Below are 26681 nucleotides of genomic sequence, written 5' to 3' on the forward strand. Positions count from 1 at the left end.
GGAGACTGTCAAACATGATGACAACACCACTCCAATGGGTGTTGCTGGGAAGCTTCAATGTGGTGCTCTTATTCTTCTCACTTTGCTTGGCGAGGTAGATTGCTGATATAACTTGATGACCCTTCACATACCTACCATTTCCTTGGCTCTCTTGTAGAGTGTATCCATTATCTTCAGTGTCATGATGTCCTTGAGGAGCAATTCAATGCATGAGCAGCACAGCCAATGGGTGTGATGTGAGGGTAGGATCCTCCACTTTAGACCAAACAGCCTTCATTTTTGCTGCATTGTCTATCACCAGTGCAAATACCTTCTGTGGTCCAAGGTCATTGATGACTGCCTTCAGCTCATCTGCAATGTAGAGACCGGTGTGTGCGTGTTGTCCCCTGTGTCTGTACTCTTGTAGAATACTGGTTGAGGGGTGGAGATGATGTAGTTAATTATTCCTTGCCCACAAACATTCAACCACCCATTAGAGATGATTGGAATACAGTCTGCTTTCTCTATGATTTGCTTGACCTTCACTTGAACTCCTCATCCAGCAAATCAGTAGATAAAGCATGTCTGGTTGGAGGGGTGATTGCCTCTGAGCATCAGAGGTGAACCAGTTGCATACACAGCTCGAGCAAGACATTCATCAGCATTTATCTGACTACGTTCCTCCATTGAGTCAAAAAACGTCTGATTCCAGGACGACCATGAGATGTTGCTCTCGATAAGGTGTCTGATTCATCATTTTCACCTCGAATAGAAGTAGAAGGACTTTTGTCAGAGGTTGCTTGTTGTGAGCGCTGAGGGAACTTTCTAAAATTGGCCAGATGATTCTGTATTTGCAAATGTACACAGCTTTTCCTTCTACATTAGCTGCAGTGAAATATCTCCACACATCAGATAGTGCCTGTGGCATTTTTCTGTAAAGATAAGAAAATATATTGTAAAAAAATATATATATACAATTCCATGTACAGATCAATAGTTAACCAGTTAGATTATACAACTCCTTTGTAAGATAAATGTTTTAGTGAAACATGTATCATAAATGTATCACAACTATCATAAATTGTTAAGTTAGAAATAATTTAAACACACTTTGATGTAGGCTACTATTTTCTTCTTAACAAAAACATCATATGTCATAAACTATATTCACCCCACCTAGTACTGTAATCAAAACTTACCAGAAAGCATGTAGTCCTTGGCTCAGTGTAGTAGTGTGGGCTCAATAGCATCTCTTTAGTGTGCAGGATCTTGAGAATCAGCTGCACGTGATGGAAGAATGCACTGTGCATGCAAAGGGTTGCAATTCCATTGAATTGGGGATAGTTTAACCAAAATGTGCCACAAGACCTTGAATTGCCGTATGCGTATCCCACAAAACAAGGTTCACTGTTATAAGCTAACTTTATTGATGAATTTAAGCAAAATTCCCCAAATTCCAGGGCTTAACTTCCCATGGAAAATTCTGGAAATTTACCGTAAAGTTTCCAATCCTTTGCAACCCTACCTGAGTCCTATATTGACTTCCTCCATACTCATACCTGTCCATGAACTGAAGAACAAAGTCCTCAAACTCTGCCGAGGCTGAGCACATCTCTCTCTCCACCGCTGTCAGGTCGCTCCTTTCATGAACAGCAGAGGAACAGTCCACCAAAGGCACAAGAGTAACAAACGTAGCAATGAATTGGAATGTTATCTGCAGAAAGGAGGGAGAGCACACTTAGCCTTGCAACACACACAGAAACAACTTCCAAATTGATGACACTATCTTTACCCAAGCAACCCCAGTGTAGGAGGAGGGTGGGAGGCCTACAAGAGCTTATTATCTATGAACTGTATTACCCACCATGCACTTGCTGAAGTCATTGGGGTCAACACCGGGCAGAGCCCTCATGAGGAGGGGCAACATGTGTGTGGGGCCCTCAGGGAAGCGCTGCCCCCCAGACACCAGGCTGCGAGCCACGCCGATCATACAGCTCAGGGTGGCAGTCAGCTGGTGGGGTTCTGTCAGGGTCTCCATAGCAGGGTAGGTTCTACAGAGGAAGACTAGATAAATTAGTGCTGGGCCATATATCCTATCTTAAGGTATACTGGTATGGATCCACATGCTGGTATGGATCTTTTTAATAGTCTATAACAATATAATAAAGAAAAGGTTCAACTTATGGGACTACTTTGCTGTCAGGTTTGTCCTAGCTTGGTTGAGGAGAAATCCATCAGCATGGAGAAAGCCTGCTAAAGCCACTTAGGATTCACTTGCCATCCTAGGGTCATTCACTACTTAGAAAATGATTAACTTAGATTTTTCATAAACATAAAATACCAGTGGTGGAAAAGGTACCCAATTGTCATACTTGAGTAAAAGTAAAGATACCTTAATAGAAAATGACCCAAGTAAAAGTGAAAGTCACCCACTAAAATACTACTTGAGTGAAAGTCTAAAAGTATTTGGTTTAAATATATTTAAGTATCAAAAGTAAAAGTATAAATCATTTCTAATTCCCTATATCAAGCAAACCGGAAGGCACCATTTTCCAGTCTTTAAAATTTAGGGGCACACTCCATCAGTCAGAAATAATTTACTAACGAAGCATGTGTTTAGTGGGTCTGCCAGATCAGAGGCAGTAGGTATGACCAATAATGTTATCTTGATAGGTGTGTGAATTGGATCATCTCCTTGTCCTGCTTAGCATTCAAAATGTAACGAGTACTTTTGGTTGTGGGAACATTTTGGGAGTAAAAAGTGCATCATGTAGTGAAGTAAAAGTAAAAGTTGTCAAAAAATATAAATAGTAAAGTACAGATACCCCAAAAAATGACTTGAGTAGTACTTCAAATTATTTTTACTTAAGTACTTTACACCAATGTAAAATACCACCATACTGTCAAAAAAATATTGTGATATGATATTTTGGCTACATCGCCCAACCCTAAAACAACAGATCTACAGATCTACTGTGATTTTGGCTACATCGCCCCACCTAAACAACGACAGAGGAAACACTGCCCATTCACTTCTGACTGACTGCTTGATTTCACTCACTTTTCCAGCACTGGTGGTATGACAAGTTCAGGTCTCATGAGGGCCAGGTTCTGCAGGGCCTGAGCAGCATCCAGACTGCCCGTCTTACTGAACATGGCCAGCAGCACTGGCTGCATCATGCTCTCCACGAACGCCGTGATGTCTGCCTCCGTCAACTTGTGGCTGTCCGGTACCGGAGTGAGCCACGTGGGTTTCCGGTAGCGCTCCCGGTGGAGCCGTCTTACCACGCTGGCCGGGAGGCGCTGCAGCAGCTTCATCAACTTCATCTGGGGACAGAGATAGGTGTGAGGACTAGAGAGACCAGTATCAGTACATGAGATAGGTGTGAGGACGAGAGAGACCAGTATCAGTACATGAGATAGGTGAGGACTCGAGAGACAGGTGTGATGACATTATTTTACCTTATTTCAACAAGGAACACAGACTGAGACCAAGGTCTCTTTTACTGCTGGGCCCTGCGTATACATGTTTACACATACAGTTTAGGTACAATGATTAAGAAACTACACAAGACAAACAAAACCATCACAGATAACACAACAGATTACATTTACACACAGGTTACTCCCCTAACAGCAGAAGAATTTGCATTACCCAAAACAGTTACAACCAATACAAGAATAAAAATCCTCCAATAAATGTTTAAAATGGGCGACAAGAGTCTCAAGTTGAAGTTTAGTCTGCAGGCTATTCCATAGGCAAGGAGCGTAACAGGAAAAGGCAGCCATACCCAACTCTGTGGAAACCACATGGGCCTCAAATGTAATCCATGTTTGAGACCTGGTTTTACGAATTCTAATTCTAATATTGATGAGTGATGATAAATAAGAAGGTAGTTTATTCAGAAGTGCTTTATAGACAAACACGAGAGCATGTTGTTCTCGTCTCACGGACAGCGAAGTCCAACCCACATTATGATATAAAACACAGTGGTGAGTTCTGTAACTAGCACCCGTAATAAACCTAAGTGAACAATGATAAGTAGCATCCAGCGATTTAAGCATGGATGCCGTAGCATGCATGTAAATAATATCCCCATAATCTATAACAGACATAAAAGTAGCTTGCACAATTTGTCTTCTATTTGTAGAGGACAAACATGTCCTGTTTCTATAGAGGAAGCCTAGCTTGATTTTTAGCAGTTAACAAAGTTCGTCAACATGCATTTTAAAAGGCTGTTTATCATCCAGTAATCTCTAAGTATTTATATGCAGAGACCAGATTAATTCGAGAACCATCTAAGCTCATGAGGGACAGAGAGACAGGTGTGAGGGACAGAGAGACAGGTGTGAGGATCAGATACAGGGTTAGAGAGAAGCTGGACGGGAGGCAGATATGAGGACAAAGACAGACAGGTACGTTACACAGGGGTGTCAGACAGTGTGGTGATAGCGTACCTTCCAGGGTTGAGGAAAATTACATTTCATCTCAGTAAGTACACTGAAATTGAGCACAGCATGGCTTTAGAACCAATACCCTGTCAGGACTGCATGTCTTTAGAACCAATACCCTGTCAGGAGTGCATGGCTTTAGAACCAATACCCTGTCAGGACAGCATGTCTTTAGAACCAATACCCTGTCAGGACAGCATGTCTTTAGAACCAATACCCTGTCAGGACAGCATGTCTTTAGAACCAATACCCTGTCAGGAGTGCATGGCTTTAGAACCAATACCCTGTCAGGAGTGCATGGCTTTAGAACCAATACCCTGTCAGGAGTGCATGGCTTTAGAACCAATACCCTGTCAGGACAGCATGGCTTTAGAACCAATACCCTGTCAGGAGTGCATGTCTTTAGAACCAATACCCTGTCAGGAGTGCATGTCTTTAGAACCAATACCCTGTCAGGAGTGCATGTCTTTAGAACCAATACCCTGTCAGGAGTGCATGTCTTTAGAACCAATACCCTGTCAGGAGTGCATGTCTTTAGAACCAATACCCTGTCAGGAGTGCATGTCTTTAGAACCAATACCCTGTCAGGAGTGCATGTCTTTAGAACCAATACCCTGTCAGGAGTGTATGTCTTTAGAACCAATACCCTGTCAGGAGTGCATGTCTTTAGAACCAATACCCTGTCAGGAGTGCATGTCTTTAGAACCAATACCCTGTCAGGACAGCATGGCTTTAGAACCAATACCCTGTCAGGGAACCAATACCCTTTTAGAACAGCAGGACCTTGTGTGCGTCTCCCCACGCCACTAAACCAACAGCTACTAAGGGGCATGGAGAGACTGACTTGCACAGAAACTTTCCTAAGTATAGATTCAGGTCAATTATTGATTTTGCACAGGTTTATCTCAGGTGAGTTGAACCCACACATTCTCAATAAAGACTGAAATATCTCCGTCCCAGATTCAGTTCCCTTATTGGGTGACAGAATAACATATCTTGGGAATGTCAGGGGCTGGCCAAAGGCACTTGATGAATTCCAAAAAATATATACGTGTCTTTCTATGTCACTAAATCGATGATGACTACTTTACAGGTACATTACTGTCACTATAGCGACGAGGACCACATTACAGGTACATACTGTCACTATAGCGACGAGGACTACATTACAGGTACATTACTGTCACTATAGCGACGAGGACTACATTACAGGTACATTACTGTCACTATAGCGACAGGGACTACATTACTGTCACTATAGCATGCATTACAGGTACATTACTGCCACTATAGCGACGAGGACTGCATTACAGGTACATTACTGCCACTATAGCGACGAGGACTACATTACAGGTACATTACTGCCACTATAGCGACGAGGACTACATTACAGGTACATTACTGTCACTATAGCGACGAGGACTGCATTACAGGTACATTACTGTCACTATAGCGACGAGGACTGCATTACAGGTACATTACTGTCACTATAGCGACGAGGACTACATTACAGGTACATTACTGTCGCCATAGCGACGAGGACTACATTACAGGTACATTACTGTCGCTAAAGCGACGAGGACCACATTACAGGTACATTATTGGCACTATAGCGACGAGGACTACATTACGGGTACATTACTGTCACCATAGCGACGAGGACTACATTACAGGTACATTACTGTCACTATAGCGACGATGACTACATTACAGTCACTATAGCGACGAGGACTACATTACAGTCACTATAGCGACGAGGACTACATTACAGTCACTATAGCGACGAGGACTACATTACTGGCACTATAACGACGAGGACTACATTACAGGTACATTACTGTCACTATAGCGATAAGGACTACATTAGTGTCACTATAGCGACGAGGACTACATTACAGATACATTACTGTTACTATAGCGACGAGGACTGCATTACAGGTACATTACTGTCACTACATTGCAGGTACATTACTGTCACTATAGCGATGAGGACTACATTACCATCTTACTTTAGCCAACTCAGGATGCATGGTACTTTTATATTGGACACAGATCACAAGAGCGTGGGATTGTCTGTTTCCATTCCCCTACACTGAAAACAAACCAGGAGAACATCTCACAAGTTGATGGGGTTTACCAGAAACATAACGGGGTCACAACTCTACCTCCAGACCTGGGTTCAAAAACTTTTAGCGTTTGCTTTAGTCTGCCTGGAGTGCAGGATGTGCATTTTTGTGACCATTCTAATCCATTGCGTCAAGCAAGCTCAATGAATCCCAGGTTAAGTATTGGTAACGGTAATTGAACCAAGGTCTGAGTCCCTCTGCCATAAATAAAGGATTGTGTATGACTGTGAAGACACAGCTTGCAGCCTGAGGCTCTGGTATCATGACGGAGGTTGGATGTTTCTAGAAAAGAATGGCATGAGCCCCGGATATCTGGCTGACCTTTTATAGCACTGCTGGCAGCTGCCGCTCTCTTATGTGTCATCATTTCTGAACGAACGGTATGTACACAAACCCCTGGGCTTGGAGGGTTGGAGAGGGAACTGCCAGGAGGCCTAGGGAAGCTTCTGGAGCAAGGAGAAGGGGAATGTGGGGCACATTCAAAGAGCTAGTCACTAAGACTGTGATTTTAGTGTGCAGGTATGCCAGTGCAACAAAAGGTTTGTTAGGAGAATGAGATGCCCGTCTGGGTAAACATTGAAGAAGTGAGCGTTGCAGTGACTCACCAGCCAGCGTCCATGGTTGGATGGGTGGAAGAAAGACGTGATGCTGTTGAAAAGGCCACGGAGCTGTGCCTGGGCTTGTTTACTGGGGCCTCCCTGCCATCACACAAACAACAGATGCTTAACAAGATGAAAAACAAAATGGATTATTCCATGAACACAACTATCATTCCATCGTGAGCCAATGCTAACTAGCGTTAGCCCAATGACTGGAGGTCTACCGGAAACAGCAGTATCCAACAGAACAGCACTACACTTATTCCAGAGTAGTATTGTGTTGTGATCATTGTATTGTATGATTACTGTGAAAACATTGAAATAAACTTGAAGAGCCATAAAAAAGCATTGATTGAGCAACACTGATTGTGAAGAGTGACTGACCAGTAAAGCGGAGACCCAGAGGACCACGTGTACGACATCGTAGGCGTTTGTCAGGTATCTGGGAACCAGCATCTGACTGGTCCCCACCGGAAGGTTCAGACTACGCAGCACTCTGGTGAAGATCTGGAATCAAAAAGGAGCAATCCATGTGAAGATGATGAATACTTTATTGTCCAGTCATCCAATTACCTTTTCTGATCACAGGATTTTGTGGGATTTTTAAAATAATTTTCATCCATTTCATTACATTACATTTGAGATTAGGGCATGTTGGGCAATAACATATAAAAACATGGTGAAAGACATGCTGCACGCCAGGAAGACCAACAGGGAACTGTGATACAGTAGTTAGAGCCACGAACAGGCAGCACTTTCAGTGACTGTCTGGTCTGCTATGACATGCACACCACAACTAAGGTCACAGATCAAATGCAGAGGGTAAGATTTCAGCATGTTGCAAAAACACTTGACACTCCCAAATGGCTCACACCCAATATTTGGCCCAAACCCTTCAACGTTATGCATATCTGTATTGCTTACACCTTATAGATCAGTAAACATCAAAGTGTTAAGACCAAGGGAATAGGGGCAGGGAGTGAATTGGGACCTGCTAGAAGAGACCATTGGGGTCGAGTAATGGGGTAGTTTCTATAGGCACAGCGAGACAAATGTTATTGATGGAGGAGTGTCCATACCTTGGGTATATATGGGTCCCAGTCAATGTAGCCAATGTTGTCGTTGGCCAAGCGGGCAAACAGGTTGACAAGATGCTGTGGGGAAAAAAAACTAATGAATAAGGAAAACTTTAAATGAGGAATATCTAGCAAATAGTTAAAGGTTCTGTCTATCAAAAAGAATGTGGGAAACTGTACTACAATAGCCTGGTTCCAGATCTGTTTGTGCCAACTTGTCAAAACAGCACAAACAGATCTGGCATTCGGCTAATAGTACCACACACCAGTATGTCAATCAAGTGAATATTGTCCAACTTACCACCTCCCAACCTGGAAGGTTCTGTACTGCCACCCACAAGCTGATGAGCTCATCAAACCACAACCTGGTGATCAGAAAACAAACTCTCATACATACTGAAGCATACCGCACACACATCTCATAGCTGAAGCATACTGCACACACATCTCATAGCTGAAGCATACCGCACACACATCTCATAACTGAAGCATACCGCACACACATCTCATAGCTGAAGCATACCGCACACACATCTCATAGCTGAAGCATACCGCACACACATCTCATAGCTGAAGCATACTGCACACACATCTCATAGCTGAAGCATACTGCACACACATCTCATAGCTGAAGCATACCGCACACACACCTCATAGCTGAAGCATACTGCACACACAACACATCTCATAGCTGAAGCATACTGGACACACAACACATCTCATAGCTGAAGCATACTGGACACACAACACATCTCAACTGTGGCATTTACACAGTGTTTATATATATATATATATTTTAAGAGAATAAAATTGAAATGGTGATTTAAATCCAAGTTTTGGGATGTCGTAAGGTTGAAATATTCCAGAAACGTTCCTGCAATCAGAAGGGAAAAAGCTAGAAGGGAATCCCTCAACTGGGATTTCTGGAAAAACCTGTGCACTTTGGGAGTTTCTGTAATTATGCAACCCTATGGGGAGGTGGCAGAGGTGTGTGTTCTCACTTGAAGCCCTTGTGGTGTAGCTCTGGGGGTAGGGTGGTGGGGAGGAAGAGCTCTAAGTATCCTATTGCTCTCTGCATGGTCACGTCAAATGGACAGAGCAGTGGACGCCACTCCTCCAACATCTCCTGGGTGGCCGACTCTGGAAAATACCTGAAGAATAAAATAAAATATCACAAAGGCCTGTATTTATAGTGCCATCATGAAGGCCTGTATTTATAGTGCCATCATAAAGGCCTGTATTTATAGTGCCATCATAAAGGCCTGTATTTATAGTGCCATCATAAAGGCCTTTATTTATAGTGCCATCATAAAGGCCTGTATTTATAGTGCCATCATAAAGGCCTGTATTTATAGTGCCATCATAAAGGCCTGTATTTATAGTGCCATCATAAAGGCCTGTATTTATAGTGCCATCATAAAGGCCTGTATTTATAGTGCCATCATAAAGGCCTGTATTTATAGTGCCATCATAAAGGCCTTTATTTATAGTGCCATCATAAAGGCCTGTATTTATAGTGCCATCATAAAGGCCTGTATTTATAGTGCCATCATAAAGGCCTTTATTTATAGTGCCATCATAAAGGCCTGTATTTATAGTGCCATCATAAAGGCCTGTATTTATAGTGCCATCATAAAGGCCTTTATTTATTGTGCCATCATAAAGGCCTGTAGTTTGGTGTGGTGTACATCAGCCATAATACTACAAGCATCTAAAATTAGCATAATAAAGCTGTTTAACCCCTCGCCAAGGACAAACAATGTGTGATGTACATATGGCATTCATTAAATAAATCATTTATGTACTATTTTATAAATAATTGACGACAAAGCATCCTACTCCTAGACATGCAAAGAGCAATGCTGCACGTAGGCCTTGACCATGGCCACAAACCATTGGTTGGCAGACAGAAATAGATTCATTATATTATAATTTCTAGTTTCGCAGCTATGGCAATGGAATCAAATAAAATGTGTATATGAAACAATTGCAGTTAAGCTGGCGTTTGCTGATATAAAAAAGCATCAGTATAGCTAATGTAATCAGATCGTGAGCAGGTTTGTGTGAACACAACAGCATCAGCACTTGGACCGCAGAAGAGCAGTTTTGCATGGCTTAAACGGAGCTATTGGCCAACAACTGCAGTTCTTTCTACCTAAACATTCCAATTCAATTAAATGGCCAGAAAACCCCAAATAACAATATGTACTACTATCCAATTCCCTTCTCATGTCCTGCCCATCGCTTTGCAGTTGCAATTGATCTTCATTAAACTCCTTAACAGGCCTTGCATTAGGCCACTCTGCTGCTGAGTGCTCCTGGTCCCAAAGGGCTCTCTCTCTAGGTCCCTACTTCACTGCGGCTGAGTGCTCCTGGCCCAAAGGGCTTTATCTCTCTCTCTCCTCTACCTCTCTCTCGGTCCCTACTTCACTGCTGCTGAGTACGACTAGCCCCAAAGGGCTCTCTCTCCTCCACCCCTCTCTCAATCCCTACTTCTCTGCTCACAGTAACAGGAAACTCTACCAGGCCAAAATTAGATTGGATAATAGGATTAAGTCTCAGTCACTACAGAAGCAAGTAACCTAGGGACTCAACTGAGTGACTAAGCTTCTTGACACTTGCACGCGCGCACATACACAAATCTCTGCCACCCTGCCTGTGAGTGGTTACAATAGTCCCTGTGCACAGGGAAGCGAAGGTTACCTGCCTAAATGACTAACGCCCGGTAGCACTCACGTCTGTAGCCATGAAGTGTTTTGAAAGGCTGGTCATGGCTCACATCAACAGCATCATCCCAGATACCCTAGACCCACTCCAAATCGCATACCGCCCCAACAGATCCACAGATGACGCAGTCTCAATTGCACTCCACACTGCCCTTACCCACCTGGACAAAAGGAACACCTATGTGAGAATGCTGTTCATCGACTACAGCTCAGCGTTCAACACCATAGTGTCCACAAAGCTCATCACTAAGATAAGGACTCTGGGACTAAACACCTCCCTCCGCAACTGGATCCTGGACTTCCTGATGGGCCACCCACAGGTGGTAAGGGTAGGCAACAACACGTCTGCCATGCTGATCCTCAACACTGGTGTCCCTCAGGGGTGCATGCTTAGTCCCGCCCTGTACTCCCTGTTTACGCACGTCTGCGACTCCAACACCATCATTAAGTTTGCTGACGACCCAACAGTGGTGTGCCTGATCACCAACAATGATGAGACAGCCTATAGGGAGGAGGTCAGAGACCTGGCAGTGTGGTGCCAGGACAACAACCTCTGCCGCAATGTGAACAAGACAAAGGAGCTGATTGTGGACTAAAGGAAAAGGCAGGCCTAACAGGCCCCCATTAACATCGACGGGGCTGTAGTGGAGTGGGTAGAGAGCTTCAAGTTCCTTGGTGTCCACATCACCAACGAACTACCATGGTCCAAACACACCAAGACAGTTGTGAAGAGGGCAACGACAACACCTTCTCCCCCCCCAGGAGACCGAAAAGATTTGGCATGGATCCCCAGATCCTCAAAACGTTCTACAGCTCCACCATCGAGAGCATCCTGACCGGTTGCATCACAGGTAGGTAAGGCAACTGCTAGCATCCAACCGTAAGGCGCTAGAGGGTAGTGTGTATGGTTCAGTAAATCACTGGGGCCAAGCTTCCTGCCATCCAGGACCTACATACTAGGCGGTGTCAGAGGAAAGCCCCCACAAAAATTGTCACAAATTTCCAGTCACCCAAGTCATAGACTGTTCTCTCTGCTACCGCACGGCAAGCAGTACCGGAGCACCAAGTCTAGGACCAAAAGGCGCCTTAATAGCTTCAACCCCCAAGCCATAAGACCGCTGAACAATTAATAAAATGGCCACCAAACTATTTACATTGACGACACCCCCCCACCCCCTTTGTTTTTACACTCCTGCTACTTGCTGTTTATTATCTATGCATGGGCGGCAGGGTAGCCTAGTGGTTAGAGTGTTGGACTAGGAACCGAAAGGTTGCAAGTTCAAATCCCCGAGCTGACAAGGTACAAATCTGCCGTTCTGCCCCTGAACAGGCATTTAACCCACTGTTCCTAGGCCATCATTGAAAATAAGAATTTGTTCTTAACTGACTTGCCTAGTTAAATAAAGGTAAAATAAATAAAAAATAGTCACTTCACCCCTACCTACATGTACAAATTACCTCGGTACCGGTACCCCCGGTATGTAGCCTCGTTATTTTATTGTGTTCATTTATATTATTTTTTACTTTTGTTTATTTGGTAAATATTTTCATAACTTTTTCTTGAACTACATTGTTGGTTAAGGGCTTGTAAGTATACATTTCAGTCATAAACATCAGAATGCAAAATATAGGGATGGAACTAGCTAGCACCCCTTTTTCCTCCCAAATTTCATGGAATCCAATTGGTAGTTACTGTCTTCTCATCGCTGCAACTCCTGTGCGAACCCGGGAGAGGGGAAGGTCGAGAGATATGTGTCCTCCGAAACACAACCGCGCTGCTTCTTGACACAATGCCCACTTAACCCGGAAGCCAGCCGCACCAATGTGTCGGAGGAAACGTCGTACACTTGGCGACCGTGTCGGTGTGCACTGCGCCTGGACCATCACTAGTGTGCGATGGGACAAGGACATCCCTGCCGGCCAAACCCTCCACTAATCTGGACGACGCTGGGCCAATTGTGCGCTGCCCAATGGGTCTCCCGGTTGCGGCCGGCTGCGACAGAGCCTGGACTCGAACCCAGAGTCTCTAGTGGCACCGGTAGCACTGCGATGCAATGTCTTAGACCACACAGGAGTTCTAGCTAGCATGACCTTGACAAATTGTCAGTCAGCAGACCTAGGCTAAGTCCCAAAAAGGAGGTTTCTTACTGACAGTTCAGTTTCACAGAATGTCTCTTATTTAATTCAGAGTAGTCCCTTGGCTTGGTGTGCATCTCTACTTCATTCAATGGCAGGACTTCTGAAGTAAGAACAGATGGATAACAGGCCATGTTGTAATGATACAATAACTCTTCAGATGATACACCAGTGTTCACCAAAAGTGTCCCAAGAGTAAATGCAACAATGAGCTCAGCAACTGAATTTTTTAAAAAGACATACAGTATATTTCATATAGGGGTTTAAAAATATATACTTACGGTCTGCAGCTTTTCATAAGTGTTTTCAGGACATTTTCCACTGAGCTGGGGGAGAAAGAGAAAAGACAAGAGAGAAGAGGAACGAGAGAGAGAGAGAAGAGGAACGAGAGAGAGAGAGAAGAGGAACGAGAGAGAGAGAGAGAGAGAGATGTTGAGACATCAGAACAGACAGAGGTGGCTGTTGATGAAACAACGAGCACGCTGAACACACCAATGCAATTATGATGAGGTTGACTGACTGCATGCAGGTACAGCCAAATCACTCACATTGAAATTCCACATTTAGTACATGCTCATCAAAAGCAGTGCCTGAAATGTAATGAGAAAGGTGCTGGCTTGGGTACTCACTTGAGCTGTGGGGCTCATTTTAAGATACAGCAGTGTTCATATTTTAGAGTGAGTACTCTGAAAGAGTGGTCTGTAATCAAGCAGTAGAGAGACAAGTGTCTGGACTGGCTCAACTCAAGCACTGATCAAAAGTAAGGGATGTGAGGACCATGTGTGTACATAGAAACAGCAAGGAAATTAGGGACATACAAACTGGAATAGCGTGACAAAAGCACTATAGAAACATAAACAGAACTAAAGTCAATGACTACAACAATGGGACTATTCCAGGGCCGTTCTACTTTTGTCCTGGGTGGCCCTGGGCCAGCAGTGTAACAGCAGAACATGAATGGTAAATCATTTAACAGATGTACTCTGTTCATTCACAATCATCAGAATGGGGCTTTTTTTATTGGCCTTAGGGTATTGTCTTGGAGAGAAAATGACTGGGACTGAGGCTTTATGCAAATAGTAGGTCTAGCCGTTAATACTTGTAATGAACGCTGATCTTGAGGGTGTTAAATGGAGGGTGCCTATTGTTTTAGGCTTTTTAAATCACCTAGCCTGACTAAACAGTAAACGTATCTGGGCTCAGGGCATGCAAAGAAAAAAACTGAAATTAATGTCTCTTATTGGACAACTTCAAGTAGTCCCTCCCATTCAGTCCATTTTCTTCTGTTTGCTACCTAAATAATACAACCAACACCAGGCTACACTGTAGTATTGCTGACTGCTGTTACAGGCTTTGGTTTGGTAACAGTTGGGCCTATTTCTGAATGTTACCATCATTATGAACAGCTTGAAAAGGTTGGTCACTCAACTTAGTGTCATAAGTGTCAAAAGATTTATCTGAGACCAATATAACCGCAGCCGTTGAGCTCAAACACCCTCAATCCCCCTGCCTTCCCGCCACTCACACACCCTGAGTTCAAACACCCTCAATCCCCCTGCCTTCCCGCCACTCACACACCCTGAGTTCAAACACCCTCAATCATTCTGCCTTCCCGCCACTCACACACCCTGAGTTCAAACACCCTCAATCCCCCTGCCTTCCCACCAATCACACACCCTGAGTTCAAACACCCTCAATCTCCCTGCCTTCCCACCAATCACACACCCTGAGTTCAAACACCCTCAATCCCCCTGCCTTCCCACCAATCACACACCCTGAGTTCAAACACCCTCAATCTCCCTGCCTTCCCGCCACTCACACACCCTGAGTTCAAACACCCTCAATCTCACTGCCTTCCCGCCACTCACACAACCTGAGTTCAAACACCCTCAAACCTCCCTGCCTTCCCGCCAATCACAGACCCTGAGCTCAAACACACTCATTCCCCCTGCCTTCACGCCAATCACACACCCTGAGCTCAAACACCCTCATTCCCCCTGCCTTCACGCCAATCACACACCCTGAGCTCAAACACCCTCATTCCACCTGCCTTCACGCCACTCACACACCCTGAGCTCAAACACCCTCAATCCCCCTGCCTTCACGCCAATCACACAACCTGAGCTCAAACACCCTCAATCCCCCTGCCTTCCCGCCACTCAAACACCCTCAATCCCCCTGCCTTCCCGCCACTCACACAACCTGAGCTCAAACACCCTCAAACCTCCTACCATCACCCACACACCCTGAGCTCAAACACCCCGCCTTTCCACCACTCACACACAGAGCTCAGACATGCGTTGTAACTGCCTCGTCTATCCCATTCAACCACGCGCTAAACTCAAACTTGTTCAAGTCTCTTTCAAATCAACCGTACTGCATTGCTTTAATTCAATAGACTAATGGGAACTATACAGATGAGCGACTTCTGCCAAGGGCTCCTGGCTTTGCAACTCAGGGCTTGAGTGAGTTGGGTTGCGTCCCAATAGCCTAATCTCTTTTTTTTTCCAGAAATGTGCACTTGTTCACAAATGTTTATACATTATTTGTACAGAGTAGTGAAAGAGTGCACACCTCAGGAGGAAGGAGATATTTTTGGGACCCAACTATAGTTCTCTTATAGGTCTACTTCCCACAGACCGACCACACTGACAATCCCCAAACTCATGCTCTGAATTACAAATACAAAGTAGCATGACCAGAACACCAACAGCTCCAAACTCAACCCTGGGGAACCCCAAACCAAATGACCTTTAGAATACTTGGGTGAAACATGTGATAATCACCCCCATCTTATACCAGTATACCAGGAGGAACAAGATACAAGAGCTTCAAACTACCCTTACCATGACTCTCACTCAGAAATATTGGACAACAGTTGTGGCACAAAAGAGCACAGATCAGTGCAAAGAAACACGGTAAAATGTATTACCTGGTAGCGTGATTTAGGCCAAAGTTGAAACCTTTCTCTAACAATGTGCATTATAAGTGTGTATAAGGAAGCATTTTCTTTGTTCTTGCACAAATCTGTGCTCTTTAGCATCACGAAAAAGTTGTCCATCATGGCTGTTTTTAAACAGGTGAATTCAGAATGTGCTCTTGTAAAACAATTCTAGTGGCCTACTCTAGTGGGTACTGCTGGAAAACCTCTAGTGCTGACAAAGCAGGTCAAACCACCAAATCATATGGGACTTGACAAAGAATGGGTATGGGGGATATAGAGTCCAGTTAGATGCAGTGCGACAGTCTCCAATATGAGTGAAATGTTAACATTGCTTTTTGGTTTTAGGTTGATTTGTAGTTGATTTTATGTCAAACCAGCTGCGTGGAGGTGTCCAGTGTGCTTTTTGGTTTTCAACATGCAACATAAACAAATAAAAACCAAAGAGTGCCTGAATAAAAGGATGAAATACATTTTATTTTTTATCACAAAAGAGAAAGCTCCTTACCACCTCTGAAACAATTTTATCATTACGTGTTTAGAGGAAGCACGAGGCCGTAGAGAACTGAATGTGAGAGGAAACAAAGGCATAAAAACACATTCAGATTCACACTATGAAAAGCCAATCCATTTCAATATCAAATTCTAACACCTTTTTTTGTACCACAGCATCATTACACATTTTCTCATTTGTTTTGTATTTTCACTGCTCCTTTATTCATATCATAGTATCAATAAAAACTGAGTAACTTGCTTCCCTTTGTGAAAGTCCATTATGTGCTAACAAGTATTTGTTGTAACACAATGTTTCCATAGCACTATACAAGAGCACCTCGCACTGCTTGCTGGGAGAAAAAGGGTGGGATGGAGGTCCTTGGCTATATGCAACCTGGGGGTGTGTTGGTACAGATTTGACAACTTTCAGAAATGAGCCTAGCCTACAAAAATGGGCAGGGATAACAACCTTCGCATGTAAAGGCATCAGCATACTTCCCAGCCAAAACAGTCTGGAAGAGGTTGTGCATACATTATCATAACATTGTGACGTTTTTGTTAGTTTTGGACTTGATAAGTTGTTTTTTCAAGCGAATGTCTTAAGGGAGTCCACGAGCTACTCGTTTGGGTCGCCCAGACAGCTTCGGCTAGCAGCCAGCCAAACTGAAGCATGCTGACGCCTTATGAAAGGATGCATCAAGGAGGCAAAGGGAAACTGAATGAACGGTGTGTTGAACTGTATTAGCCAGAACCGTGGCAGTAGGCAGTACCAACAAACCTCCAACGGATTAACTGACACAAAGACCGCTACATTTCACAATAAATTCATTTATACCACCACTAGAGATTAGGAAGTGAGCTCCGTAACAAACACAAAGGTAGAAGCGGGGCCCCACCACCTTCCTGCTTATAGAGGGAGGGCTCAAAATGGGAAGAACGTATATTGGTTGGGTTGGTTTCAATATGTGGAGTTCTTTAAAAAAATAATAGAAAGACAGAATGTTTTTAACCATTCTGGTAAAAGAGAAGAGGGACGTACTTGGGGAACCAGTTGAGGCCCAGGTGTTCTGTCTTTGAGTAGAGGATCCTGTCTTGCAGCTCGTACAGTGGTCTCCAAGGCAACTCCAGGTCCTCACGCGACAGCAACTCTGTTTTTCTGTTAGAAATAGAGTAGGTGGGGTTAAAATATGTTAAAGACTTAATTGAAAAAAATCATGTCACCCTTGCCTCAAAAAGCTTCTCACGCAATTATGTGGTCAGAGGGTTCAATTTATGGAGAGTATTTCAACTCTGAAACATGAGTCACACTCAAGCTTCTCATACAATTAGGAGAGAAACAATAGACCCGAAAGAAGCAGATGTATTATTTATTTCACCTTTATTTAACCAGGTAGGCTAGTTGAGAACAAGTTCTCATTTGCAACTGTGACCTGGCCAAGATAAAGCATAGCAATTCGACATACAACACAGAGTTACACATGGAATAAATAGTGGGTGCTGCTATGGTCAATAATACAGTAGAACAAAAGAAAACAAAAAGTCTATATACAGTGAGTGCAAATGAGGTAAGATAAGGGCGTTAAAGCAATAAATAGGCCATAGTGGCGAAGTAATTACAATATAGCAATTAAACACTGGAATGGTAGATGTGCAGAAGATGAATGTGCAGGTAGAGATACTGGGGTGCAAAGGAGAAAGATAAATAAATAAATAAATACTGTATGGGGATGAGGTAGGTAGATAGATGGGCTATGTACAGGTGCAGTGATCTGTGAGCTGCTCTGACAGCTGATGCTCAAAGTTAGTGAGGGAGATACGAGTCTCCAACTTCAAAGATTTTTGCAGTTCGTTCCAGTCATTGGCAGCAAAGAACTGGAAGAAAAGACGACCAAACGAGGAATTGGCTTTGGGGATGACAAGTGAGATATACAGTGGGGCAAAAAAGTATTTAGTCAGCCACCAATTGTGCAAGTTCTCCCACTTAAAAAGATGAGAGAGACCTGTAATTTTCATCATAGATGCTGTCAAAGGACACCAGAGTCACTTCACTTTTGAGTCACTTCAACTATGACAGACAAAATGAGAAGAAAAAAAAAATCCAGAAAAATCACATTGTAGGATTTGTAATGAATTTATTTGCAAATTATGCTGGAAAATAAGTAATGCTTCTTTCGAAGCCTCTCCTTCGTTGCCTGGGCGGTGTGTTTGGGATCATTGTCATGCTGAAAGACCCAGCCACGTTTCATCTTCATTGCCCTTGCTGATGGAAGGAGGTTTTCACTCATAATCTCACGATACATGGCCCCATTCATTCTTTCCTTTACACGGATCAGTCGTCCTGGTCCCTTTGCAGAAAAACAGCCCCAAAGCATGATGTTTCCACCCCCATGCTTCACAGTAGGTATGGTGTTCTTTGGATGCAACTCAGCATTCTTTGTCCTCCAAACACGACGAGTTGAGTTTTTACCAAAAAGTTATATTTTGGTTTCATCTGACCATATGACATTCTCCCAATCATCTTCTGGATCATCCAAATGCTCTCTAGCAAACTTCAGACGGGCCTGGACATGTACTGGCTTAAGCAGGGGGACACGTCTGGCACTGCAGGATTTGAGTCCCTGGCGACGTAGTGTGTTAGGCTTTGTTACTTTGGTCCCAGCTTTCTGTAGGTCATTCACTAGGTCCCCCCGTGTGGTTCTGGGATTTTTGCTCACCGTTCTTGTGATCATTTTGCCCCCACGGGGTGAGATCTTGCATGGAGCCCCAGATCGAGGGAGATTATCAGTGGTCTTGTATGTCTTCCATTTCCTATTAATTGCTCCCACAGTTGATTTCTTCAAACCAAGCTGCTTACCTATCGCAGATTCAGTCTTCCCAGCCTGGTGCATGTCTATAATTTTGTTTCTGGTGTCCTTTGACAGCTCTTTGGTCTTGGCCATAGTGGAGTTTGGAGTGTGACTGTTTGATGTTGTGGACAGGTGTCTTTTATACTGATAACAAGTTCAAACAGGTGCCATTAATACAGGTAACGAGAGAGGACAGAGGAGCCTCTTAAAGAAGAAGTTACAGGTCTGTGAGAGCCAGAAATCTTGCTTGTTTGTAGGTGACCAAATATTTATTTTCCACCATAATTTGCAAATAAATTCATTAAAAATCCTACAATGTGATTTTCTGGATTTTTTTCCCTCATTTATTGGTCATAGTTGAAGTGTACCTTTGATGAAAATTACAGGCCTCTCTCATCTTTTTAAGTGGGAGAACTTGCACAATTGGTGGCTGACTAAATACTTTTTTGCCCCACTGTACCTGCTGGAGTGTGTGCTACGAGTGGATGCTACTATGGTGACCAGTGAGTTGAGATTAAGTGGGGCTTTACCTAGCAGAGACTTGTAGATAACCTGTAGCCAGTGGGTTTGGCGATGCGTATGAAGCAAGGGCCAACCAACGAGAGCATATAGGTCGCAATGGTGGGTAGTGTATGGGGCTTTGGTGACAAAACAGATGGCACTGTGATAGACTGCATCCAGTTTGTTGAGTAGAGTGTTGGAGGCTATTTATAGATGACATCACCGAAGTTGAGGATCGGTAGGATGGTCAGTTTTACGAGGGTATGTTTGGCAGCATGAGTGAAGGATGCTTTGTTGCGATATAGGAAGCCAATTCTAGATTTAATTTTGGATTGGAGATGCTTAATGTGAGTCTGGAAGGAGAGTTTACAGTCTAACCAGACACCTAGGTATTTGTAGTTGTCCACGTATTCTAAGTCAGAACCGTCCAGAGTATTGATGCTGGACAGGCGAGCAGGTGCCGGACATGATCAAAGGCTGATTCGAGTGACATTATGTGACATTAACTGATGAGGTGGACGAAGCATTGCATCATACTGGTCTCAAGATTGTTGATGGGGGTGTGTGTGTGTGTGTTGCGTACATTAGGAGGTTGATGAGCAGAAGGACCAGCTTTCATGCTGATCTCCAGCTTGTCAATGTGAGTGTGTTTGCATGCGTGACTGTGTAACCCATGGTCTTACTTGAGGAGGTTGATGAGTAGCCGGGCTAGGCCTTGCATCATACTGATCTCCAGCTTGTCAATGTGAGTGTGTTTACATGCGTGACTGTGTAACCCATGGTCTTACTTGAGGAGGTTGATGAGTAGCCGGGCTAGGCCTTGCATCATACTGATCTCCAGCTTGTCGATGGTGATCAACTCGTACAGCAGCTTGATGAACAGCACATGGTCCTCCTTGCTGAACTTCCTGCCGTACAGCCGTATGTACCTACAAGAAAATCATCTTTAGGGCACAGAGATGCATGAACACAAACCAGACTCGACATTAACGCTTGTCCTCTTGTCCAGGACAAATAAAAAATAAATACAAAAATAAATAAAGTTTCACAAGAATAGAGTTAATCTGCCCCAATGGAAATATATATATATTTTTTTTTTTTTTTTACATTTTCATATATGCTACTGTTCAAAAATTCAGGGTCACTTAGAAATGTCCTTGTTTTTGAAGGAAAAGCAAATGTTTTGTCAATTCCAACCTCATTTAACATAAAATTGGTCAGATGTCTACAGTGTCAGTGTCTACAGTGTAGACATTGTTAATGTTGTAAATGACTATTGCAGCTGGAAATGGCTTTTAACGGAATACCTACATAGGCGTTAAGAGGCCCATTATCAGCAACCCTCACTCCTGTGTTCCAATGGTACGTTGTGATAGCTAATCCAAGTTTCTAACTTTAAAAAGGCTAATTGATCATTAGAAAACCCTTTTGCAATTATGTTAGCACAGCTGAAAACTGTTGCAAAAAGCTAAGAAAAAACAGCTGTGACAGCCATGGCTAACAGAGGAGCTGAACAACCGGAAAAGCCTCCCGCTTCATTTAAGTCTCATGTATGGGAGCATTTTGGCTTCCCTGTCAAATATGATGATGGAAGAAGGGTGGTGGACAACACCATTACGGTGTGTAGGCATTGTGCCACAAGAAAGCCGTATGATCATGGAAATACATTGAGCATGGCCACATTTAAAGCGTCGTCACTCTGGTGTGTCAGTGACAGGAGCCAGCTCAGCCAAGAGACAACTTCTCACCGCGACTTTTAAGCAGCCCTTTGCTGCAGAATCAGACCGGGCTAAAGCCATCACCAAATCTATTGGGATGTTTATCACTGCAGACATGAGGCCATACTCTGTTGTGGAAAACAAAGGGTTTCAAAATATGGTGAAAGTGCTTGAGTCACGCTACGAAATCCCCTGCCGCACCCACTTCAGTATGAAGATCGTGCCAGATCTTTATGAACAGGAAAATATCAGAATTGTCAACAAATTATCCAAGGCATCCTCTGTTGCCCTCAGCACAGACAGGTGGACCTCCAGGGCAACGGAAAGCTTCGTGTCTGGTCGCTACACCACAGACGGGTGGACCTCCAGGGCAACGGAAAGCTACGTGTCTGTTCGCTACACCACAGACGGGTGGACCTCCAGGGCAACGGAAAGCCACGTGTCTGTTCGCTACACCACAGACGGGTGGACCTCCAGGGCAACGGAAAGCTACGTGTCTGTTCGCTACACCACAGACGGGTGGACCTCCAGGGCAACGGAAAGCCACGTGTCTGTTCGCTACACCACAGACGGGTGGACCTCCAGGGCAACGGAAAGCTACGTGTCTGTTCGCTACACCACAGACGGGTGGACCTTCAGGGCAACGGAAAGCTACGTGACTGTGACTGCTCACTACACCACAGAGAAGTGGACCTCCAGGTTAACAGAAATAGATAAAGTTAAACAAGGTTGGAATGTTAAGCAGTGAAATATCAGTGTACTTGTTGACACCCACAGAACACAACTGTGAAGAGTTTAAGCAAATATTAGCATTGTGGCTATTATCGCAGGTCTGTGACTGTGTGAAAACACCTCCCTAGTCAGCCTATTGTGTGTACTGACATTCATATTGCACCGTACAGCTTTACCTAAGGATTGGGGATCAATAAAAGGGGGTAAGATATTTTTTACCAATGTCATCCTCAGAGTTATCAGACTCCAAAGCATCCACGCAGTATTGTTTTTCCGCTGGAATAGTGTTCAATACACATAGGTTGACAATAAATGTGGCTCAATTCACAGTTGTTTCAGAGTCCCGCAATAATAGCTATGACGCTAATGTTCTCTGGGTGTCACTGAGTACACTGATACCCTATGTCATTGATCCACAATCCATAGGTAAGGCTGTACAGTGAAATAAGTAAGCCCCCATTGCAATTCTAAAGTGTAATACATCTAGTGTGATTTCAACAGATGTCAAATTAACAAATTATTTATATAAACATTCCAACCTCATTTAGCATGATCTATTCAATTATGGCATAATTCTACTATTTGTGTTAATTTGCATCACTGTCAATGACATACTTTTATTTTGAAGTCTAACCGCAAAGTATTGTGGCTAGCTTCACATAGATGGGTCTGACCAGCATTAATCAAATGGGGACTGTTTTATAAATTAGGGTTATTTTAACTTAATGAACACATAAAATTATTGTGATGTGCAGTCATATTCAGGTCCTGTTTGGTCAACACGCTTGTCTGACACATCAAATAGTGTTATTTTACACGCAAAGATCCAAATGGTGTTCTATAGTATGAGAAATCCTGGTTGAGATTGAAACAACTGAACAACGAAACAGCACAGCAACTAAGTGAAAGAAATAGGTTTTGTTATGTTTTACTGGTAATGGGGACATGCGTAAATGCCAATAAAATACATTTTTGGTCAGTGTGGTGTGTGTGTGTGTAACCTTTATTTAACTAGCAAGTCAGTTAAGAACAAATTCTTATTTACAATGACGGCCCGGACGACGCTGGGCCAATTGTGCGCCACATTATGGGACTCCCAACCATGGCCGGATGTGATACTGTCTGGATTCAAACCAGGGACTGTAGTGACACCTCTTGCATTGAAATACAGTGCCTTAGGCCTCTGTGTCCATGTGTGTGTTAACTATTTAACTGTACTAGAATGCGTAAAAGGCCGCTAAAATTGTAAATATCGGTATCGTATATTGGCCAAAAATGTAATATCAGCGCATCACTACCTTTAGGTGTTTGTTATTCAAGAAAAGAAACTCCCACGCAGGTTGTAAAGTAGCTCCATAACTTTTAATAAACCCAATCTCTACATTTCTTTCCTTCTTCGTTGAATAACATTCATCTGGTGGGAATTCTCCACCCTCTGCAATAGACCAATGTCCCTAATAGGCATGGGTGGTATACTGTACATACAAACACACACTGTTTACCGGGGTATTTGCTAATAGCCACAGGATTGTTTTTCCAATACCTTCAAAACGATTTAGATTTTTTTTCAAATAAATGTGAATATTTGTAGATACTTAAGTAATACCTGTCGGCAACTTGTGCAATAAGTTAGGAGATCATTTCACCGGTCACTTTTTTCATTATGAAGCTTACGGTAGTCCCCAGGAAATTGGTGTTATTTTACAAGCACACAACTACACGAGACCAGGGCCTTGAGTCACTCACTGTTGTGCAGCACACAGCAGGTGGTGGGTGTAGTTACAGTATGGAATTCACAGTGAAATGTTTGCCAGCAAGATATCTTACAACCATTAACCATTACGTTAACTGTATAATATGTTCTAAATGCTCCGCAATCCTTCCCCTCGCCCCGACCTGGGTGGGAACCAGGGACGCTCTGCACACGTCAACAGTCACCCTCGAAGCATCGTTACCCATCGCTCCACAAAAGCCGCGGCCCTTGCAGAGCAAGGGGAAGCACTACTTCAAGGTCTCAGAGCAAGTGACGTCACTGATTGAAACACAACTAGCGTGCAACACCGCTAACTAGCTAGCCATTACACATTGGCTACACTCACAACAAGCAGCCTGTGACAAAAGTCCCTCTACTTCTATTCGAGGTGAAAATGATGAATCAGACACCTTAAACGATAGCAACAGCTTATGGTCCTCCTGGAATTAGAAGTTTATTGGACTCAATGGAGGAATGTTGTCAGAGAAATGCTGACGAATGTCTTGCTCGAGCTGTGTATGCAACTGGTTCACATCTGATGCTTACAGCCAATGTGTGTTGGAAGAGATTTCTGAATGTTATTCCCCCAGCATACACCCATCCAACCAGACATGCTTTATCTACTCATTTGCTGGGTGCAGAGTTCAAGTGAAAGTCAAGCAAATCATAGAGAAAGCAGACTGTATTCCAATCATCTCTAATGGGTGGTTGAATGTTCGTGGGCAAGGAATAATTAACTACATCATCTCCACCCCTCAACCAGTATTCTACAAGAGCACAGACACAAGGGACAACACACACACACACACACACCTCCACACTGCAGATGAGCTGAAGGCAGTCATCAATGACCTTGAACCACAGAAGGCATTTGCACTGGTGACAGACAATGCTGGGAACAGACAATCCTACCCTCACATCACACCCATTGGCTGTGGTGCTCATGCATTGAATCTGCTCCTCAAGGATATCATGGCACTGAAAACAATGCATACCCTCTACAAGAGAGCCAATAAATGGTTAGGTATGTGAAGGGTCATCAAGTTATAGCAGCAATCTACCTCACCAAGCAAAGTGAGAAGAATAAGATCCCCACATTGAAGCTGCCGAGCAACACCCGTTGGGATGGTGTTATCATCATGTTTGACAGTCTCCTGGAGGGGAAGGAGTCTCTCCAAGAAATGGCCATATCACAGTCTACTGATATGGACAGCCCCATCAAGAGGATAATGTATTTTGTGAGAGAGTGGTAAGCAGCCTGAAACCTATAGCAGTAGCCATTGCACTGATTGAGGGAGACAATGCCATCCTGTCTGATGTTCAGACTCTGCTTGCAGATGTAAGAGAAGAAATGTGTACTGCCCTGCCCACTTCACTGTTGCTCCAAGCAGAGGAGTGCAGTTCTGAAATACATCAAAAAGCGTGAAGACTTCTGCCTGAAGCCCACACACGCCGCAGCGTACATGTTGGACCCCAAGTATGCTGGTAAGAGCATCCTGTCTGGTGCAGAGATCAACCAAGCCTATGGTGTCATCACTACCGTGTCTCACCACCTTGGGCTGGTTCCTGAACCAACGGTTCCTGGCAGTCTGGCGAAGTACACTTCCAAGCAAGGGCTTTAAGATGGAGATGCAATATGGCAGTTGTGCCAACATATCTCATCAGCCACCTGGTGGAAGGGACTTTGTGGATCTGAGGCTCTTTCCCCCATTACCTCCATCATCCTCCAAATCAAACCAACAGCCGCCTCAGAGCGCAACTGGTCCTTGTTTGGAAACACACACATACACCAAAGCACGCAACAGGCTGACCAATACAAGGGTTGAAAGATTGGTGACCATCTGGGCAAATTTGAAGCTTTTGAGCCTGACAACGAGCCATCCTCAACAAGATTTGAAAGTGACAGTGAAGATGAGGCCTCAGAGTCTGATGTTAAAGAGGTGGACATTGAGGAAGTCCAGAGAGAAGACATGGAAGCGTGAGAAGACAACCAAAGCTTTAGTTTCTAGACTATTATTTTACAGATGTATGTTGAAAATGGTTTTTGGGGAGATGCGATGGATCATTGGGAATCATTCAATATCCCTTTCTTTTGTTGTTCAGTGAAATCATCCTATGTGAAGAGTCAACTAATTTAAAGTTTAATTCGTAACTAAATGATTTAATTATTTTTCTATTGGAAGGATTTAATAATTTCTAATTATCTCTACTTATGATAAGGCAAAAGGTTTGTTTCTGTCTCCATATGAAATGGTAAATATATCCAATGCAAAAATCTACATTTAAATGATATTAATATTAATGTGCATATATTTCCATTAATTCCCATGGAAAGTTTCCAACTCTGAATAGTCCCCAAAATGTGCAACCCTAACAGTGCCACATTAAATGTCACTGAGCTCTTCAGTAAGACCATTCTACTGACAGTGTTTGTCTATGGAGATTGCATGGCTGTGTGGTTTTATACACCTGTCAGCAACAGGTGTTGAATGGCTGTCCACATACTTGTATATAGTGTATGTCAAAGCCCAGTGCTATCGGCCAAGCAACAACAGTACATAAATAGACCTGCATTGAATGCTTCTTGTTCTTGCCAAGGAG

The 26681-nt window shown here is 43.6% G+C and overlaps 1 protein-coding gene across 4 annotated transcripts in view; it reads right to left on the minus strand.

Annotated features, from left to right (window-relative positions):
• The window catches only part of LOC121847225 (proteasome activator complex subunit 4B-like), a 101020-nt gene that overhangs the window by 69565 nt on the left and 4774 nt on the right, over positions 1 to 26681 (minus strand). Inside the window, exons 2-13 of one of the 4 annotated variants that reach the window (XM_042327469.1) lie at positions 20666 to 20806; positions 17570 to 17686; positions 16544 to 16600; positions 13376 to 13420; positions 9234 to 9383; positions 8534 to 8597; positions 8236 to 8310; positions 7541 to 7663; positions 7163 to 7255; positions 3041 to 3306; positions 1844 to 2030; positions 1539 to 1693 (exon numbers count right to left, since the gene is read on the minus strand). In XM_042327469.1, coding sequence (XP_042183403.1) covers positions 1539 to 1693; positions 1844 to 2030; positions 3041 to 3306; positions 7163 to 7255; positions 7541 to 7663; positions 8236 to 8310; positions 8534 to 8597; positions 9234 to 9383; positions 13376 to 13420; positions 16544 to 16600; positions 17570 to 17686; positions 20666 to 20806 — 1473 coding nt within the window. Of the gene's footprint in view, positions 1 to 1538; positions 1694 to 1843; positions 2031 to 3040; positions 3307 to 7162; positions 7256 to 7540; positions 7664 to 8235; positions 8311 to 8533; positions 8598 to 9233; positions 9384 to 13375; positions 13421 to 16543; positions 16601 to 17569; positions 17687 to 20560; positions 20621 to 20665; positions 20807 to 26681 lie in introns of those variants that run through there. The other 3 variants (XM_042327480.1, XM_042327475.1, XM_042327488.1) reach the window with 3 other exon arrangements.

This window comes from Oncorhynchus tshawytscha, linkage group LG01 (genome assembly GCF_018296145.1).
Source record: "Oncorhynchus tshawytscha isolate Ot180627B linkage group LG01, Otsh_v2.0, whole genome shotgun sequence".
Lineage (NCBI taxonomy): Eukaryota > Metazoa > Chordata > Actinopteri > Salmoniformes > Salmonidae > Oncorhynchus > Oncorhynchus tshawytscha.